General features: G+C 55.6%; 5 protein-coding genes across 5 annotated transcripts; 1 reads left to right on the forward strand and 4 right to left on the reverse strand.

The window, feature by feature from the left end:
- Positions 1–1,779: 1,779 nt before the first annotated feature.
- CCM_08332 (uncharacterized protein) lies at positions 1,780–3,597 on the forward strand (the record flags this gene model as incomplete). The annotated part of the gene is made up of 6 exons (XM_006673471.1): positions 1,780–1,803; positions 1,919–1,968; positions 2,034–2,164; positions 2,217–2,265; positions 2,578–2,977; positions 3,163–3,597. The coding sequence occupies 6 exons, from the start codon at positions 1,780–1,782 to the stop codon at positions 3,595–3,597; spliced, it is 1,089 nt and encodes a 362-aa protein (XP_006673534.1).
- A 3,437-nt stretch (positions 3,598–7,034) lies between these two features.
- Positions 7,035–7,604, reverse strand: CCM_08333 (uncharacterized protein; the record flags this gene model as incomplete). Its single annotated transcript, XM_006673472.1, has 1 exon — positions 7,035–7,604. One exon carries the CDS (start codon positions 7,602–7,604, stop codon positions 7,035–7,037), a length of 570 nt encoding a protein of 189 aa, XP_006673535.1.
- An 841-nt stretch (positions 7,605–8,445) lies between these two features.
- Positions 8,446–10,971, reverse strand: CCM_08334 (kinesin family protein; the record flags this gene model as incomplete). Its single annotated transcript, XM_006673473.1, has 4 exons — positions 8,446–9,441; positions 9,489–10,244; positions 10,332–10,574; positions 10,627–10,971. 4 exons carry the CDS (start codon positions 10,969–10,971, stop codon positions 8,446–8,448), a joined length of 2,340 nt encoding a protein of 779 aa, XP_006673536.1.
- A 434-nt stretch (positions 10,972–11,405) lies between these two features.
- On the reverse strand, positions 11,406–12,911 carry CCM_08335 (uncharacterized protein; the record flags this gene model as incomplete). The annotated part of the gene is made up of 2 exons (XM_006673474.1): positions 11,406–12,058; positions 12,161–12,911. 2 exons carry the CDS (start codon positions 12,909–12,911, stop codon positions 11,406–11,408), a joined length of 1,404 nt encoding a protein of 467 aa, XP_006673537.1.
- A 3,617-nt stretch (positions 12,912–16,528) lies between these two features.
- On the reverse strand, positions 16,529–18,303 carry CCM_08336 (Amidase; the record flags this gene model as incomplete). Its single annotated transcript, XM_006673475.1, has 2 exons — positions 16,529–17,460; positions 17,520–18,303. The coding sequence occupies 2 exons, from the start codon at positions 18,301–18,303 to the stop codon at positions 16,529–16,531; spliced, it is 1,716 nt and encodes a 571-aa protein (XP_006673538.1).
- Positions 18,304–19,176: the final 873 nt, after the last annotated feature.

A 19,176-nucleotide genomic window follows, 5' to 3' on the forward strand; every position in this document is an offset into this window, starting at 1 on the left:
ACAGCTTCTTATAGTCTGATGCGCTGGTTTTTTTTTTCGTAGTTGCGTTGCCCGGAATCGTGCTCTTTCCATCATGTCGAAATCTGTCTCAAATGTGCTCAACGCTAGGACGGCGGACCAGGCCGGGGGCTCTAGCGTTGGCTGGCGCAAAGATCCCCGATGCATGAATGGGATTTACTGTATCCGTACTGGTTGGTAAAAGAAGGAGAGAGAAAAACTTGCTCTGGTGGGCCAAGGTGAGGCGGTGCGGCTGATACATAATTACACCTCAAAACCCCCGTTTTGTGCAACAACGGCCATATGACCGCCCCGGAGACCTTTTTCGCACAGTTTTTGTCATATTTTGAATTCCCCCACCAACGGCAGGCGCACAATTAGTCACAGGAAGCTCCTGCAAGCCCGGAATAGGCCCAGGCCCGAGCGTTGTGTGCGCGCGGCTTCGAGGCTGTGAGGAATGCTGCACCTCTGGGCAGATAAATAAGCACTAATTTGTAGAAACTTGTTCCTATGCGAAGAGAATTCTAGACCGGGCACCGCTCAATTACCAGACACTTGGCACTTTTGTTCTCTCCAATAGGGGCTATAGCAGACTAGTGTCTATTATTCCTCATTTTCGTCTCGTCTTGCGTTGCATCTGCTGCCGGTATGAGTTGCAACGGACATTTTTCCGCCGCATCGGACGAGCGAAGCCTTGCCTGAACGCCTGACGTGGGATTCTAAGGTAGGATCCGTACTGGCGTCGCTGCAGGCACAAAACGGTCCTGCCGCGCCGATCCCCCCAACGGCCCTACGTAGCAAAGGCCGGGCAGCTTGCATAGATAGGTACGCACTTGCATGCTTTGTGTTGTGCTCTGCATGCAGCTCCAAGGGTTCGGATCATGTCGGATGGGTCGGCGGAGGGCAAGTTGATGGCGGTTTGGCCGAGGGAGGTGGTCCGGGCAAGAGCATCGACGGATGGCTGCAGCTCCCATGTGCTGCGAGAGAACCCGGTTGTCTCTTGCGAGTACGTGCGCATTTCTTGTAGCCTTGTCTGTCTAGCCAGGGATATTCCCGTCTTTGGTCGAGGCAGCCGTGGCATGCACCTTGGCACGGCTTACCAGGCATCGGCGCTACGAGTTTCCGGACATGATCCACGAGCTGACATACAACACCGAGGCAATACGACAGTAGAGAACTCGAACTCCACGTAGCAGAAAATGATGTAATAGTGCACGAAATACGAGCAGCCATATTTGGATACTCACCCAACGACGGCTCGCGAATGGCCCTAATCTGTGCATTCCCGCCGGCCGCCCCGTTCCGTGCGACAGAGACTTCATGATACTCAGCCTCCGACCTCCGCTCTGCGATGAAAAGGCCCTTTTGCTGTCAGCCCTGTAGTACTGTGTACTCCACGAAGAAAAGGCCGCGGGATGCTTGGCCGTGCTGAGCAAAGGCCTAGGGTCCATCTCGGGCACGTCGGCCCCCGCGCCTGCGTATAAATGTCTGACATAGGCATAAGACACTGTATTGGTTTGGAGATACTTGAAGCGCCTAGGTCGGTTCCATAGAACCGGGGCAGATGTACTTGGTGTTGACGGACTCCATTGCGACTACTTAAACGTATGTAGACATGCACAAGTCGAACGACATTGCTCAGGCTCTGCTTGTGCTGGCGAAGGTTGTATTTTACTCTATTAGGCTAGATATTTTATAAATACTACCGTTACTTGTTTCTTGTTATTTCTGTTCAAACTGTGGTTATTCCTGAGCAGAGCTGTCGGCTGGCTTGTCGGGACCATGCCGTCGACAGCAGTAGTCGGGGTATGAAGCTTGCATTAACACGTAGAATATACTACACTGCCGTCGCTATTAATAACGACATGCATGTTGTATTACATACATTCCAGACAAGATACCTGTTTCGCCGCTGACCAAGGTGAGCAGCAAGCGAGCCACGGTTGACGACCCTCGACTCTGTGTTACAAGGTCGGTCCCTTAACTCTCGAGAGATAATAAATACACTCGCCGAGGGACTCATGGGTGGTTTCCAGACATTTATATCTTCATCTTCTAGACAATTATACCTTGATCAGGCGCAACTCGGACCTGCCAGCAGAGTGGAGGAGCACATCGTTCCACGTACAAACGTACAACGGCAGAAAGACGGCAAAGCTGGGCCAGGGTAACATTTTAGAAGCATAGAAATAACTAAGTAACATAATTAACTCAAAAAGGGAGTTGGGGCTGTATTCAAAAAGGTCTGTGGCTTGTCCACCCGCGGTCGTGAGTCTGATGCTGTAGCAATGTCAAGAACAAATTAAATCCTAGCCCCTCGAGCTAGTTTTATCACCTTGAAATACGTTTAAAGAGATTATCCTCCCTTGTGTTAACTAGTACTGCGTCGGAGACTGCGCCCACCTGAAAGCTACTTTCCACCCCCAGGTTCCTTCCAGCCGGCCTCGCCCGTTTGCAACCAACGGGCATGAACCTCAACTCCCCCAAAACAACCCACACACGCATCGCCACGATGAATGACAAATCCGACAAAGAAGCACCCGTCTCTACCCGCACCCGAAGCCGAAGCCGAAGCCACAGTCGATCCTCCAACGAAGAGCGCCCGACGCGCAGCGGCGCCGTGCTCGCAGCCGCCGCCCGCAACAAGTCCCAACAGAGTCTCTTCGAAGCCGAGAAGCGCGACTACGACGAGCGCGTCGCCGACTGGCGCGCCACTGGATGTCTGCTGCTTCTTCGCGGCATGGGCGGCACGGCGTGCCCGCAGAAGCTCGAGGAGGCCCTCCGCGCGCGGTGCCCCGGGCCGATGGAGACGGCGCGCTGGGCGTGGGAGCCGAGTCCCAGGACGAACAGGAAGCACAACGGCTGCTTGGCGCTATGCTTGGAGAGCGCGGAGCAGAGGGCGCTGGCGGTGGCGGCCATTAAAGGCTGGGTATGGGGAGGCTTCTTGATTCACATGGAGGGAATCAAGAATAGACTACCGGTACGCTGAGCGCTGGGGGAAGGGGTGTGTGGTGACTGGTTTGGCTAACTGCGCGATAGAAGCCTCCTAATAACATCCCGTCTGGGGAAACGGGGACTGAGACGAAAAAGGATATCAAGGCTGCCAAACTCCCACAGGCCGACCGCAACGCATTGCAGCAAGATGTCCCCCCCTCTCCGCCAAAGACCACAGCCACTGCCGTCTCCAATCTTCCCTGCGGCAAGTCTACCACGGACAAAGCCGACCGCCGTCGTCCGCAGCGGCTCACGACACCGCACACGGTCCCAAACATCGACCTTGTCAGCAACTCGTCCACTCCGCCCACCTCCCCGGTCAGCGTCCCGTGCGCGGCGGCGGCGGCCGTCAGCGACGCGGCCGACATCGCGACGAAAGCTTCTGCCTGCGCCGAGCGCGCTCTGACAAAGGCAAAGGCGGCCACGGTGCGCGCGTTCGCGGCCGAGGCCGCAGGCGACAAGGACACGGCCGCGGCGGCCAACGAGGACGCAGAGGCGGCGGACGAGGAAGCCAAGGCGGCATATGGCGCTGCGGCTGCGGCGGCACGCATTGCGTCGACCTATTTGGCCGTGATTGCCGTGAGGGGGGGTTGCTATTCGTACTAGGTTGTGCTGAGGAGGGGGAGGCAGAGATGGCACTGGCTTGCTTTGCATGTAGTATCCTGTTCTGCTATTTTGGTGCATTCAGAGGACAAGGATTGAGATGCTGCTATCTGGTTATAGTTTATTTGTCGCAGTTACAGGCAGCTTTTGCTCTGAAGTTCGTACTGCTCGGCAACAAATGAGTTGTCCAACGCGGTACTCGCAATCAACCAACCGAAGCTGTGTATGCAAGACCGGCGTAGCAACCCACCATTTGAATTTGAGTTATTATACTTAGCCAAAGTGTCTCGCTTATATTTTCCGTTGCGTCTACCCTGACTAGCCCGAGCGGCGGCAGCGGAACATTTTGATGTCACAGACAGGTCGCTCGCAGAGCCATCTTAGATAGCGCACGTGTACCTGCCTTCACTAATTGAGACCCACTCTCCACACCGGCGATTTTTCATTGGTCCTATACATTTCGATTAGCCAATAGGGTCAATATTTGCCAGATCTCGGCTCCGTCATGGCGCCGCCTCTCAAAAACAGATACTTGTTCCACTAACACACTGCTTGCCGAGCCTACAACGGATCTGTGCGGACGTGTCGACAAACGCCAACCGGGAATGGTTACACAACAAAAGACGCCAACATCATTTACGCAGTCGCTCATGCGTCTGTGACTCGTATTCACATATAAAATACGCGTCAATGTATATATATCTATATATATATATTGCGCCGTCGACACCAGCTTCTCTGCGTAGCTGCACTCTGGCTCCTACTGGTCAGCCTTTAAGCGCCGTGGGCGGTGTACACGGAGCGAAGCTCACGGTCGCACCGCCTGTTCCTGAATGCTCTGTACCTCATTTTCCCAGAATCTATCTATGTTCCAACAATCAAAAACAACGCTAGCTTGCAATCAAGTATGCAGCCCGTTGTATGTAATGCCCGCATTCTGTGCATGAGTTGCATAAGCTGCAGCCGGGGCTGATGTGTGACATGAGGCAGCCCGCTACCAATGCCATCTTGACGCGCAACGACAGTCAAGAATCATTACAGACGTTGCCAGGAGATTTTTCATAGCGCCGAGGGACTTGTGTGATGCGTTCGCGGCCGTCTTGTGTCTTCTCTGCCGCCTCGGTCTTGTGGTGCGGGCGGGTGCGACCTTTGACAGGCGGCTATCGCTCGGCGCTTGAACCTCGAGTCCTTCTTTGTAGACTTGAAGGAACGAACAACCAAGCTGCGTACGCCCAGTCTTTGTTAAATTCCGGCTTGGATTCTGGAGTAGACTCGCTTCGTGGCCTCTTGACCCAGAGCACACACAGTGTTGCCCGCCAGCACCCGCAATCGGACCAATCTTGAGCAATTACAAGAAAGAAACTTGAACATGTCAAATTCTATTCATTTCCTTTCATCTTCTCTCTCTTCAATCCAATAGAGTTATGGGAAGCGTCGACAGCAGCTCAGCTGCCAAGGCATTGGCCGCGTTCTCTCTCTCCCCAGAGGCCTTGCGCATCGCCACCCACTGCACCACCGTCACAAATGTCCTGGCCGAACTGAGGAGCTCTGCACTCATGTGCGAGTTGTTCATCGACGCCGTGGTCGCAACCTCGACGTCGCACGCCGCACACCCACTCTTTGCCAAAGTCCGGTGACGTCAAACAGCGGCGGCGCGTTGATTGGCTCGGCCCTGGCAGTTGTTGTAGACGGATAGACTCTGACTAAGGAAATCAAAGAACTAGACAGGATAGGGGGGTGAAATGGTGTTTAACAATTAAAAAGAATCCACCACGTGCCCTGTGCCATAACTGACCACTTCCTTTCAGGCTCTGTGGACGACTGGCGGGAGAACCAACAGGGACTTGGTTTACCCAGACTGCATCTTACTGCCAACTTCCCGTTCTTAGGTTTATTGTATAAACTCCGTCATGTCTTTATCATCGTACACCCTTGTCCTCCAGCAGCTTCGGCTTGCAGCTGCCGCTTGTGTAGCGGGGGACGGACTAGAGCCTCCCAGGATCATGACGCCCTAGACGAGAACCCCCGTACGTCGTGCTATTTACCACTCCCTTTCATGGTAAAGTGTCTCAGGAATCTACCAAGTACATGGTATGTTTGGTAGTGTCTTGTCACAGAGGGTCGCGGGTGTTGGCTCCGACTGTGGATGACTAGCCCGAACAGCGGCACCGGATCATTTTGCGTGACCAATTGACACTGCAATAACTCCTAAACAGTATCTGTATTCCGTAATACTTCCAAACTCTGTAACATGCTGCAAGCCAAGGTGCAAATGCTAATCACCCGCAACTCGTGTATGTGACACGACCACTTCAGCGCCCGGCCAACAGGGGCGTGTGTACCTTTTCCTGGAGCTCTCCTACATTCCTGTAAGCACTTGCAGTGCTGTACTCGCTCAAGTTCAAAGGATAATAGTACTTGGCTGTGTTGTTAGACTAGTTGTACTGTTGGTCTGTCAACCAGTCCCGCTTTCCAGTTATCTTACGCACAAGAATGGTGTGGGGATCTACGTCCTGTGAATCTAGACAAGTAAAAATACATTTACATTCCAAGGTAGTACTGGCGATCTGACTGACGGTTATTGTAGGAATAAATCACTTCTTCAGAGACGGGAGCCGGAAACAAGCGGTTCCATCGACCCACCCCAATAACCAACGCGGTCATTTCAAGGTACGAAACATCTTTTGCCTTTCTGGATCTCACTCCCGCTTTCTTGCACTGAATCAGTCGGAGCTTGATAATCCACGTCCCAGAGTACTTGCTCGCGTGCCAACACGAGGCGGCCGGATGTACACCGGTGCTCCCCTCCCACATTCAGAAACACTGGTGAGTCTCATGGGCCTTGAATCTCCACAGCTGTACCATATCTCTGTAAACAAAGAAGCACGAGATCACGGCTGAGTGGTAAATGTGACCTGTGTGCAGGAGCGTCGGGGTGACGTAGGAACTACCATACCTCTTCGCGGCCTTGTTGAGTGCTCAAACTGCTCCAGTGGAGGAAACCTGTGATGGAAAGCGAATTTTCCCACCATAGAGTCGATTCAGATTACTGATTGTAACCAAGTAAACAGGCGGCAAGATGTAGGGTTCGCGTTTAGATCCAAGACAAGACGACATTTGATATAGGCACTTTAGTTATGTCAAGACCCGTATGACCATGCTGCCTACATCGAATGTACTCTTTGTTTCGACTATTGCGATACGATTCCCGATATTACTTGAACAGATTCCTTGCAGAGTGGCAACAAAGTATTCGTCAAACCCGACTCTCTCGCACTCCCACCAAGGGGTAGGTGCCTCGATTCAGTGCATCGGAAGCGATCGAACACCAACGATACACAGCAGCCTAGAAGATGAGTGAATAGCAAGACTATTCTCATCGTACAGGATGTACTGTTGCGCTTTATAAGCACGACGATCACCCCGTTTTGCCAAGACATCTATTCGCAGCCAAAGAACTCCGACATTGATCGATCAGCGCTCTTGTCTCCGATACCAAGACTCGCAGCCAAAGAACTCCGACATTGATCGATCAGCGCACTTGTCTCCGATACCAAGACTCGACTAACAATCTCCGCAACACAGCCACCATGCCCAGAAACGCTCGCGTGGACGTGTTTCAGTACATGACTGGCGTGGAAACCGAGGAGCCCGCGTTCTCGCCCGACCACCGCAGCCCGGAGTACAGAAAGGCCATGGAACAAGAACTGCGCGGCGTCATCTCCAAGGCGGAGAGGGACGAAGACTGGCCAAAGGCCCTGAAGACGCTCGAAGTCCTCATCCGGTGGTACTACTACTGGGATAGAACCGGACCGGAACTTGGAGCCCTCTACCAGTGGGCCGTGCAATTGCTGCAAAGCCTCGTCAACGAGCAGACCGAGAATATCTTGGAGTACCGCCGCAGGGGCAAAGTCATGGAAGAGGCGCGCGAGATTGGGTACCGCGCGGGCAATATCCACTTCATCGAGCAATACGAGCACTTCATCGAGCAATACCGCTAAGCCGATCATGGCCGCCGTGTTGGGGGCGGCCCCATGTCAACAGGTACGTTACCGCTTGCTGCTGTTTGTATTTTTTGGTTACGAAAGGGTCGAGAGAACGAGGCTAACAGGAATGCTGGATTTGCAGGTTGTCTAGCGTCGATGGCGCACAGACCGATGTGAAGAAACTTACAATGTGATGCCCGTTTTTGAGGCAAAGGGTGGTCGAGAGCCGCAAGGGCTTGTGCGGCAAGAGAGAAGAGAGAAGAGAGCAAAGTATACGGAAACAGCTCTTGGGCAATGTAGACAGGTACACGTTAGTTAGACACGGTAGGCATCTACCGTCGTCTCAGTTGAGTGCAATTATAATCCACAAAACCACCAACAGACTCGTCATTCTCTCTCAAGTGCCATGTATCGCCTACTCCGACCAACACCATCAGCCAAGATAGCACGGACACGGAGTCTCTATACACATTCGATACATCACTCTCCTTATATATCCAGACGCCAGCAAGAGTTATAGGAGTTAGCGACAATGCGACGCCTGTTGACCGACTTCTATATCACAAGATCAGCTGATTTATTCATCGAAGCGTCACGCGGGTCATTATCATAGGGTCAACGTTGCACCCGGCCGCGTCGCAGACCTGATTGTGCCGGTCAACGGCTGCAACAGTGTGCACAGAAGAGATAATGTATAGATGCAGTAAACTAAACTACAGCGGGTATTGCCTACTCAAAAGAATAGATCGAGCTCCATCATGGAAACAGAAAAGCGACGTAATCCAGGGTATGTATCCAACATCTGCAGACATGACCAAAACGCCATTCCCAAGCATAGCAACCAAAAAAAATGCACATTGTCCGTCTACGTCGCCTTGGCGATCCGACGCATCTTCTTTGGGCTGCCATTGCTCGCACCGCTCGCCGACCGCGCGCCCGCATCCGGATTCACACGCATCCGCTCCAGTTTCCTGCCGAGATTCGACACCGCGCCGCCCTGCGCCCCCGGGAGCGTGTCCGGCGGCGCCGGCGAAAAGTCGTCCCTCTCCTCCAGCGGCTTGCGCTTCGTCGGGCTCCTCCCGGCGAGCTCCCGCTTCAAGACGGCGTTTTCCCGGCGCAGACGCTCGACTTCCTCGGACAAGTCCTCGACCAGCACATTCTCCTTGTTGTACTCGTCGCCCTCGTCACAGATGACGAGGGCAGCATTCTCGAGGCCACGCGCGAGCAAGTCGACCTTGCGGTCCAGGTGCTCCTCGCCGCGCTCCTGCTCCAGGGCCAGGCTCGTCTTGAAGCGCGCGAGCTCCAGCATAAGCGTCTGCTCGTACTCGGCGGCGCACTCGTCGCGGATCGCCGCCTCGAGGTCAATCAGGCGGTCCTCCATGCTCAGCAGATGCGCCTCGGCCGTGAAGCGCGCTTCCATGTGCGCATCGGTTTCGGCGCGCAGCTGGTCAATCTCGTCGCTGAGACGGGCAATCTCAAGCGCAGCAATCTCCATCGTGGCGCGCTCGTCGACGGGCGAGTGGTTTCGATGGTAGGCGCTGGTGCCGCCAGCAGGGACAAAGGGTCGGTGAGGGTGCTGCTGGACAGGGCTGATGGAGCGTGTGGTAGGCATCGGGGCTGGGCCGCCGGCAAGAATCGTGGCGGTAATCGAAGGGATCCGCGGGACCGTGACTTCGCGTGCGAGGGCGCTATAGCGGAGGATCTGTGATGTCGCGTTGAAGTCGCCCGTCGGGTCGGCCGTCACAATCATGACGCCGTTTTGCGGGTTACGCCGTGGCATGTGCGGGCTAGTGTGCGAAGGGAACGAGTTGGAAAAAAGAAGCTCCGTCAGCTTGCACTGTCGATAAGGGACAACGTTGGGCTGCATCTGTTAGCCACGTCTCACATAGCGCGATGCAATGTACATACCTTGGTCGACGTCCCCAGCTCGCTCTGCGTCTGCAAGCACTGTCCGAGATACATGAGACTCTCGTTGATCTTTCCCGCCTCCACAAGCGTAGCTCCCGCTGTCTTGGCTTCCCTCGCGCGCTCACTACCGGCTAGATCAACCACGGTCAGCTTGCTGCCGCCCCACGGGCCCGGCCGCCGCCCGCCGTGCCTCTTCTTGACCTCGAAGCAGAAGAAGCCGTGACTGCGGCTCGACACGCTGTTGCTGCCCGTGCCCGTCACGCGGCGCTCCTGCAGTCCCGCCTCGAGGACGAGCAGCGCCTCGCGGGCCGTGGTGCAGACCACCTTGCGCAGGCCGGCCACGACCTTGCGGTCCGGTGACAGCTCCGTCGACTTGAAGAGCAGCGGACGGCGCCGAAACTCCTTTGTCGCCGCATTCTTGGTCGCCGGCGTGAGGAGGTCGTAGATGCGGTCGTTGTGCACCTCGTACATGGACACGACGACGACGTACTCGGCCGCCGTGTCGCACGGCACGAGAATACCGCTCACGTCGGGTTGTTTCGGGAGCGTCGTCGGCAGCGGCGGCAGATTGCGCCGGGGAGGCGCGGCCGACATGATACTCGAGCTGAAGTCGCCCTGGATGCTGTTAGCGTTCAACTTGGGCCTCTGGGCGCTGGATTTGCCGCGGACGGTGGCAGTGAGGGCCATGTAGAGAGGGTCTAGTGTCTTCTTGGACGGTGTCTTGGGCAGCGAGGCGACCGGCGGCCGGGAGCGGCACTACTGCTCCGGCAGCCGCGACAGGCGTGGCAGAGGTGGTGGTTGTGGTGATGGTGAGGCGGGGAACGAGCACGGCAGGGTTCGTACAATCATGGGCGTGGCGGCGCGCGAGTTGGCCCGGGAAAACTGCGTGTGGTCGGCAAACACGGTCTCGAGGTACGGCGGCGCCGAGATGAGCGTGGACTCGGACGAATCGCAGGCCTGCAGCGACTCGATGACGGCAGGCAGGGCGGCGCCGTCGAGCATGCTGGGGCCGATGGAGCGAAATACGACGTCGACAGCCAGCTGGGTCAGGCCGCGCTGCGTTTTCGATCCGAGAATGGTGTGTGTCTAACCGAGTTAGCACGATTCCTTGATGTATGTCCTCAGTCTTGATATCTACCTTTCCGGAGCCAGTCACACCGAGCGTCGCGACAACGGCATCCGTCCCCTCACCCCCCCTGGGCGCCAGCACGCCCTCTACCATGCCCACAATCTCGGTGCTGGAAAACACGTCGAGCTGCGAGGCCGTCTCGGCAAAGACCTGCGTGAACCCGAAGCGCTCAATCGCGCGCCGGCGGTCTGACGGCGGGTTGAGCGTGATGTGGCTGGGCGGCGCGCCTGACTGGGCAGGCGGCTCGACAGTGAGAACACGCTCGTCCGTCGAAGCCGTCGCGGGAGGCGGTCGCAGGCGGAGGTAGACCTCGAAGAGGTTCTGCGACGTCTTGGGAGCGGGAGGCGCGTCCATGGTTGGAATGAGGTTGGTGTTTGTGAACCAAACGGGCGGGCGGGAAGCGGGGAAAAGAATATCGAATAATGCCTGCGTAGATGAGTAGTTATGTGAGCCTGCTGTAATTCTATTTCATCGCTGCTCATGAGCCTTGCACAGGATAGAGTTGGACGATGGTCCAGGGGGGAGATTGTTCCGATTGTTTACTAGTACAACGGTATTGTCGAGGTTGGCGTGGCAACAGACTAGCGCCTACCGGGTAGCGAGCCGAAATCGAGAAAGCAGAAAACGACAACGTCTAGGGATGCGGAAAGTTGCAAAAAGTAGCCGGAAATGACAATCATATTTTTTAATCCGATGGATAAGCGATCTGGATATAGGTCGGCAATGCGCGCCGCCGTGTTCTCGCGGATGGCTGTTCGCCTTGGACAGACTGTTCAAGATTGACCATCTCAGTCCCCCCCGCTCATTCTTGAATCCAACAACTGATGGCAGATGAACTGCCCCGCGAGACACGCAGCATAGCCACTGCTATAAAACATCTTATCTCGCATCGCCCAGCCGCCCAAATCCTTAACCGCCCTATTTAGCCTACGCTGCAGCCTCGCCGCCTCGCGCCTGCTATCCTCAGTCGGAACGCCACGGAAGTCGCCCACAAACACCCTCGTCAGCGCCGGCAGGCCGTGCAGCGCGCGCGCCAGCCGCGCCAGATCCGCGCCGCCGCCGCGTAGCGCATCGCTCGCCAAGCTCAGCATGGTGACGCCACGGCGCACGCTCTCGTGCTCCAGCGCGACGGCCAGCGCCTCGCAGCGCACGTACGCCGCCTCGTACAGCCGCAAGTGCTGCTCGCCTGCAAACGCCTGCGCCATGAGCGTGCCGAGCGCCTGCGGCGGGAAGTCGGGCTGCGCGTGCTGCGCGAGGCTGCGCTGCAGGCTGCGGCAAAAGTACGGCATCGTGTCCCGGCATGCCTCGAGGGCGCCGGCGGCCATGTCGAGCCCGGCTCTGTCGCCGGCGGCGAGCACCAGGTTCCGCAGGGCCACGTCGGCGAGCGACGTGGAAGGCGGCTCCTCGTCCAGTAGGTTCAGGGTTCGTGGGCCCCAGAGCACTGCCGGCATCAGTACGGAGAAGTAGACAGACAGCTGGGGAGCGAAACAAGAAAGAGAGCGAGCGGGAGAGCGGGGAGAAAGCACGGCACAAAAGAACTTACTTTGCGAAACGAGGGCTGGCTCGATATACTTCAGCTTCTCAAAGGTCTCGACCGCAGCAACCGGTATAGGAGTGGCGCCCCCGATATACACAACCCCGAGCGAAGCGTATGCGTGCATGTAAAACTGCTCACAAATACGCCCATGCACGGAAAGCCCCGGCGGAATGCCGGGCGGCGCGGGCACGGCCGCAAGCACGGCATACCGAATGTCGTCAAGGTCCGTCATGTCAAAGACGATTGCGTCATGGGCCATGGAGGCGTACTCATACGAGGTGTCCGGGTGCAGGGGGCTCCAGTAGCGGGTGGCTGTGGCCGATGTGGCGCCGCACTCGGTGTCGTCGCCGCGGCGCGCGACGCAGTCGAGCAGCCCGTGCGCCGTGTAGGGAAACAAGCCGACCAGCGGGTTCCGCAGGTGGGCGGCGCGCTGCTCGGCGGTCAGCAGGCCCGGCGGCGGGTGCCAGCCGCGGGCGTCGTCGGCGGCGCAGCAGTGCGTGTAGTAGTGGCGCGCGGCGGCGAGCTCGGCCTCGAGCGCGCAGCGGTGCGCCGGCGCGGACAGGAACCGGTGCACGCGCGCGGCCTTGCCCACCAGAAAGGGCCTGGTCAGCAACATCCAGTGCTCGTCGGCGGGCGGCGTCTGCGACACCACGGCCAGCGGGCACAGCGTGCAGTGGATCGTGGCCACGATGTAGAAGAGCACCTCGCGACGCGGCGCCAGCGAGGGACGAACACGGACCCCTGCTGGAAAGACCATGATGACGATTGGTGCGGGGATGAGGAGAGGGCAGTGGTTTAGGGGCAACGCTGGATGCTGAGAATGAGGTTGTTTACTATCGCGCCGGGACGGCTTCCTCTCGTACACTACGCGTGCCTCGTAACCCGATACAACGTCGCACAAGCCCTGCAGGTTTGTGTAATGTGTTCGTGATGACGACTGTATGTTTTGTCTATTCTTGTAAACAAGGTCACTGGCGTGATTCGTGCGACGAACAGTGTAGCAATGAATACTCTCCATCCTTCGCTCCACGCTGTATGGGCGAGCCAAGTCCTGTTTTCTACGACAACAAGGTTGCGGGAAAGACATTCTATCTGATATTTGCCATGGACCTGGGACTTAATGAATGGCGCATCATGTTGTTAATTTGTATGTAAAGTACATAAGCAGGGAATCAAAGAGCTAGATCTGAAAACTATAATGTATGTCTCGGCTGTTGAAGCCAGGTCCGCAACGGGATATAACCAGAGTTCCAATAGGTATTCCTATTCACACGCTCGAGACCAATGTCAAGAAATGGCCGCTCCGTCGGCGTTGTGTTGAAAACGCAGCGGAACGGCACTTGTAGTCGCCTCGCCACCGCCTATACCGACGACCTGTGCCCAGCTGACCGACTTGCGCACCTTCTTCGAAGCCTGCAGCTCCTACAACTCTCCGCATTCGTCCTTATTTTTCAGCGGCAGATAAGATGAGGATTTGGAAGTACGCGGCAGCCTTTATGCAGCAGCGTATCTTGATCGCGAGACTTTCACCGCACAGTTTTGTCGCAACATCAATATCAATAATTGCTCTGTAAAGTTGCTCCGAATCTCTGAGGCATCGTTCTGCAGCTCTGGCGGAGTATCGATAATGTGAAGCTCCAGAGGCCCATGTTTACCCAATGCGCGAGCGAGTTCGGCGAGGTCGTCGGTGCTTGAGTTTTGATAGATGTTGTCGGCGAAGCTCAGCCTCTGCACCCCCCTCAGGCTCTCGTCTCCGAGTGCGCGCGTGAGTGCGGCGCAGGGCAGGCCTGAGGTGGATACAAGGCAAATGTCGGTCTGGTCGGCCCAGTAGGAAGTCAGTGTTGATGCCATCGTATAGGGACAGCGGCAGGGCTTGATATTTTTAGCGAACTGTGCTTCGACGTCGGCGCCATAGTGCTCTGGATTGGGCTCGCAGTATTGTCGTTGCAGTTCGTCTTTAGTAGCAAGAGTCACTTCAAAGATAGAGAAACCAAATTTGAAGAGGCTCGAAATGATAAAAACAACTGGCGTGTCCATGGATCCCTGATCGAGAGAATCCGGACGGCAGTTTTGATTCGCCAACCATGAGCTGCCTGGTTTCTCGTCTTCGCGCATGCAGCGACAAAGCTCGCGCATCATGTACAGTGAATCAAACTCCATAGTTAAACCCTCACTACACCGGAACTTTGCGTAACTGACTTCTGCCTCGATCGCGCAGCGATGTTTCGGATCTTCGAGGAACTGCTGCTGGATTTGCCGAGTCTTGGCGGCGACGAACTCGGGACTGACGGGCATGCCGAGCGGCGGGGCTTTGCCCACCTTGGCGAGCGTCAAGAGGCTTCCGTTATGAACGGTCGTAATGTAGAAGGTGTCGTTGCGAAAGGGGCTGGTATTCTCCGTCGCAGAAGACATGTTTGCTGTTGGTCCTTGTCGCCCGGCGCGAGCGTTGCTGCCCGGCGAAGAGGCGGTCGCAAAGAGGGAAAAGAGTTGAGAATGAGGATACCGGAGAGCAGGAGGAGTGTGCTCTACTTGTGAACAGCTTAGGATATATGCTGGAGGTGTTGCATTTGCTTGCTGCTGGTTGGCATCCGTCACACACGCAAGTAGACGGCGTGAGGTGGTGTCTTGACTCTTCGAACAATAGTGAGTCGGGAGTAAAAAGAGGACAGCGGAGTAAGCAAAGTTTACTTTGGTCAGTGAGGAGGCGTGCTTACTTATAGAGAAGACCTGGAGCCTATGGCGGAGTATTCCAGGTGCTCGTTGCTGGTGGCACCCCATCTTGGCACTTCGAATCATAGCTAGGCAGGCAGATACTGCGGCGTGTTACTTGCGATATTTATGCGGTCACAAGGGACACCAGGCAGCCCATCGGAAGTAAATGTTGTGCACCGTGGATACGCTGGTGGTGCTCGTGGGTGATGAGTCGATCGCATCGGGCGGGCGGGGGTTTATCGTTCCGAGAGGACGAGAGCAGGCAGGACCTTATGCTAACTCTTCAGAGGAGAAGATGACAGAAACATAGATGAGCTCGTACTGTCATCGTTCTTCCCGAACAAGCCACAAAAACGCAGCCGGCATTCTCCATCACACCCACGCACAGCAGCTTGCGGTTGACGTGTCACGCAACGCGCGCAGCAGCAAGAGCAAGAACGAAACGCGCCAGAGGCCGAGAGAGGACGAGGAGAGATGTCCGTAAAATAGCAAAAAAAGACTCGGTAAATCCGCAACAAGTTGTTGAACAAAGCTCTGGGGAGCGTACAGATAGATGTGACTCCCAGCAACCTCGTAGGTGCCACGAGCGCCACGCTGCCGCCCAAATACGTGCTTTCAGAATACAAAAGGGGACATGCAGTGAGACCGGTAGCCACTGCAGGCCCAACTCGACAAATCTAGGCTCTGACTTGTCGTGCCGGCCACCACACCCACAAGTCTGTAGGCAGCAATGGGCTCGATGTCCAGCTTTGGCCGAAGTCGGCACAGCGAGCGGACCTGGTTTCGACTTGCGACACTGCGAAAACTACAGAGCGAGCCAAGGATGCATAATGTACTTCTCTCGCCTATAGCGAACAGCCAGACTCTCTGCCAGCTTGATGGGCACTGGGCCTGACGAGTTGTGCTGCTTCACGGGATGGGTGGTAGTCATGTGTCACAGACAACTGACCGACCGACAAGCATTTCGCTGCTGCCTGCCACCTTTGGCAAATCAAGGAGTGCAGTGTAAGAATATTTCCGTTTCGCATGCATTACCGCACAGGTCGCACCACGTCCTCACTCAATAGCATGTCGGGACAGATATACTCTAGTCAGTTGTGATTCGTACAGAGGGCTAGGACGAGTACAAAGTATGTATTATACATCAACCTTGTATATCCAGCGCTACCAAGAAAGAAACAAGCATGCGTTTTTTCGCTGCAGTACATTTCCAGTGTCCATACATCATTCACCCAAGCAACACCATGAAACAAGAAACACACAGGGTTGTAAAAAAAATAGGTCAGAATTAATCAATCTTGTTCTTTCAGCACCCTCCAGGGGGCGAACCAATCCCAAAGAAAAGACGCTCCTCTTCAAAAAGATGCGCCACCAAAAGTCTTGGCAGCAGGACATGTTCTCCTCACAAAATCTATTCTTCCCAAAATTATTGGCAAATACACACTATGATGAAGAGGACGTCATGATTGAAAGGGCCACAGACCCGGGTCGGAGAAAATAAACACAAGGAAAATGCAAAGGAAGGTATGAAGAGAAGTAAATCGCTCCGGATCACGTCCGTGTGAGGCCAGGGGTAGCTTCGCAAGGAAGCCACGCCGTCCTCGGTCGTTTTGTATAATAGATCGCTGCGTAGTGCATCACACGTCATGTGGGAATCATGCGTTAGATTCGTAGCATATTGACATCCGAGATGCTGCGGTGTCGCTTGTGGTTGTTGCTAGTATGCTCACCCGATGCTTTGCGCTTAGCCGACGCCTTCTCGAGCGGGCTGCGGGCCATGTCACTCATGTGCTTCTTGTGGCGGCGAACAGGCGTCAGGGGAATGGCAGCCGTCTCGAAGCGGTCCGACTTGAGGCCGCGAAGGGCGGTGTAGTTGTAGGGCCCGCTAAAGGCCAGCGAGTCCTGCGTGGCCTGGTTGCTTAAGATCAACTGCTGGTTAATCTGGTTGCGACGGAAAGCACCGACCGTTTCCGAGTTGAGGTGTGAGAGGACATCGACTTCGCTAGACGCTGTCGTGGGGCGTGCAGGAGTGGATGACGGCTGCCAGTTGCCATTTTCGTTTTCCTCGCCCGACGAGTCACCCTCGTCCCAGGTGATAAAGTCACTAATGTCGAGATTCTTTTCGGCATCGTCGTCTTCACCTTCTATGCTAGAGGAGCTGCCCTCCATGCCGACACCCTCCGGGGGAAAGGGAAAAAAGTCATCTGCGGGACCAAGGGTCTGGGGATTGACAAAGTCGCCAAAGGTGTTGGAGGCGAGCATTGTACTCAGCATCATATTGGCAGAGTTGCTAAGCAGAGGCGTATTTTGGTCCTCGATCGGCCAGGAAAAGTTGAACTGCTCGGGGGACAGGTCGAGATGGTGGCGGCGGTGAGGGGTGAAGATCATCATTTTGCGGGTGAGGGGGTTCAAGACGGCAATGGGCTTCTTGTCGGAACGGTCCAATTTGAAGCGGCCGACGCGGGGCTGGCCACGCTGGTTCTTTACAGGCTCCGACTCGGAATCGGTCATTTCACTAATGGCCACAGAGGGACGCCTGGTCTTCCTGCGTACAGGAGGCTCTGGCGTGTCTTCTTCAGTTGTGTCGCCATCGGCTGAGCGAATGTGTTAGCATGTTAAAAAGACCACGGGTCCCGCATTAGGCAGGACTCACTTTCATAGCCGTCAAGGTCTTGTTCATTGGCATAGATGGATTCCGTGTCCTCGTCCTTGATGTGCTGGATGTGGGGAGTGGCGGTGGGAGTGTCGTCGTCGGCGAGCTGTCCAATAACATCCTCAGCGTCGGATTCCTCTTCGACGTGATGGTGGCCAGAATAGTCCCAAAAGGTACCAGAGTCGGAGGAGCCCTCGTCAGGGTCGTTTTCAATCTCTTTGCGGAAAGCGGGATCCAGAGAATTTTGGGAGACGAAGATGTCGGGAAAGAGGTCGTTGTGGTCATCATCTTCAGTGTCGGTCGAGTCAGAATCGCTGGAGGGGACGTCGAAATGAACGTGACGCTCGACAGCTGTGTCCAAGGCAAAGGCGCTGGCGTCGTTGTAAAAGTCAGAGACTTGATTGTCATCGGCATCGGAGACAATGCCGGCCCAGCTGGTACGCTCGTCGGCATCCTCAAAATCGGCGTTACCATTGACTGAAACGTCGAGTTCAATTTCCACTTCTTGATCAGAGACTTCTTCATCATCGTCTTCTTCGTCGTTGCCGTCGTCAGTGGGCGGTCGAGGGGAGGTCAGAGGGACTGTAACAGCTTCTGTGCGAATATTCTCCTCCTCGACCGCATCGACATCGTCCTCGTCATCGTCTTCGGAATCGCTAATGTCTTCGACGGCAGAGTAACCATCGTCATCTGAAAGATCAAAGGAGGATGCGGAGGTGGTGTCAGAGTCTCGGCGCTTGGGGCGCTTGGGGGCGGTAGCCATTCTGCGAATGTTGCGAGACATGGCTGTATTCTATGGTGGGTTGCGTACTTTTCGAACTTTTTTCTATCCGGGGTCGGGGTCAATTGTGGCGGGGTTCGGTGCCGTGGGAAAAGAGGTATGTCCTCTCTATAGTTGACGGTGTTGATACTGTGGGAGTCGTGATGATCCTCGTTTGATAAGATGGTGAAAATTTTGGATAATGGTGATGCGGTGCCCCAAGCAGGCGTGACGGGCAGTGGTTGGTATTGCGTATCTAGTTGAAACAGCACTTCTGTAATGGCTAAGCAGGGGCTCAGCGAGCGGCAGAGCTGTGGAAAAACGATTTGTCGAGTGGAATAGTTGAATATCTCGGTGAGCTGCTGGACTGCGAGCCGCGGCCAGGACGACGGCAACGGCTCGCAGTGGGCGATTTACAGCTCAGCGATGGCCCTAGGCATGGTGACTCGGCAAATAGTTTTTTTGGTGGATATGAGCAAACTGTGTGCTGATAGTACGACTTCGTTGTCTGGAGGGATGTAGTTGATGTTGAGGCAGAAGAAGGGGCAAGAGGGAAAGAGGAGAAGGAGAAAAAAGAGAGGCACTGGGCGGGCGTGTGTCTGCATCCCAAACTTTTTTTCCTGGTGGGGTTTCTGGCTGTGGCAAGTGGTGTGTTTTAGCGGGCTTCAGTGGGCTATCGCCTGTGATGATGGGCTGTTAGTGGACGGAGGAGGGGTGGAAGCTTCGATGGGGGTAGCTGATTGGATGCATCGATCTACGCTAGACCTGTTCGAGAGAAGGATCTCGGGGCGGCTGCGTACCTCTCTCTGGACAGTCGGCCATCGTCACCGCTCTTTGTAGGGGTGTTGGGCGTCATAGGGGGGGGTTTTGGCGGGCTGCAGAGGAGTCATCGTGTGT

The sequence above is a fragment of the Cordyceps militaris genome, assembly GCF_000225605.1.
Source record: "Cordyceps militaris CM01 unplaced genomic scaffold CCM_S00007, whole genome shotgun sequence".
Taxonomy (NCBI): Eukaryota; Fungi; Ascomycota; class Sordariomycetes; order Hypocreales; family Cordycipitaceae; genus Cordyceps; species Cordyceps militaris.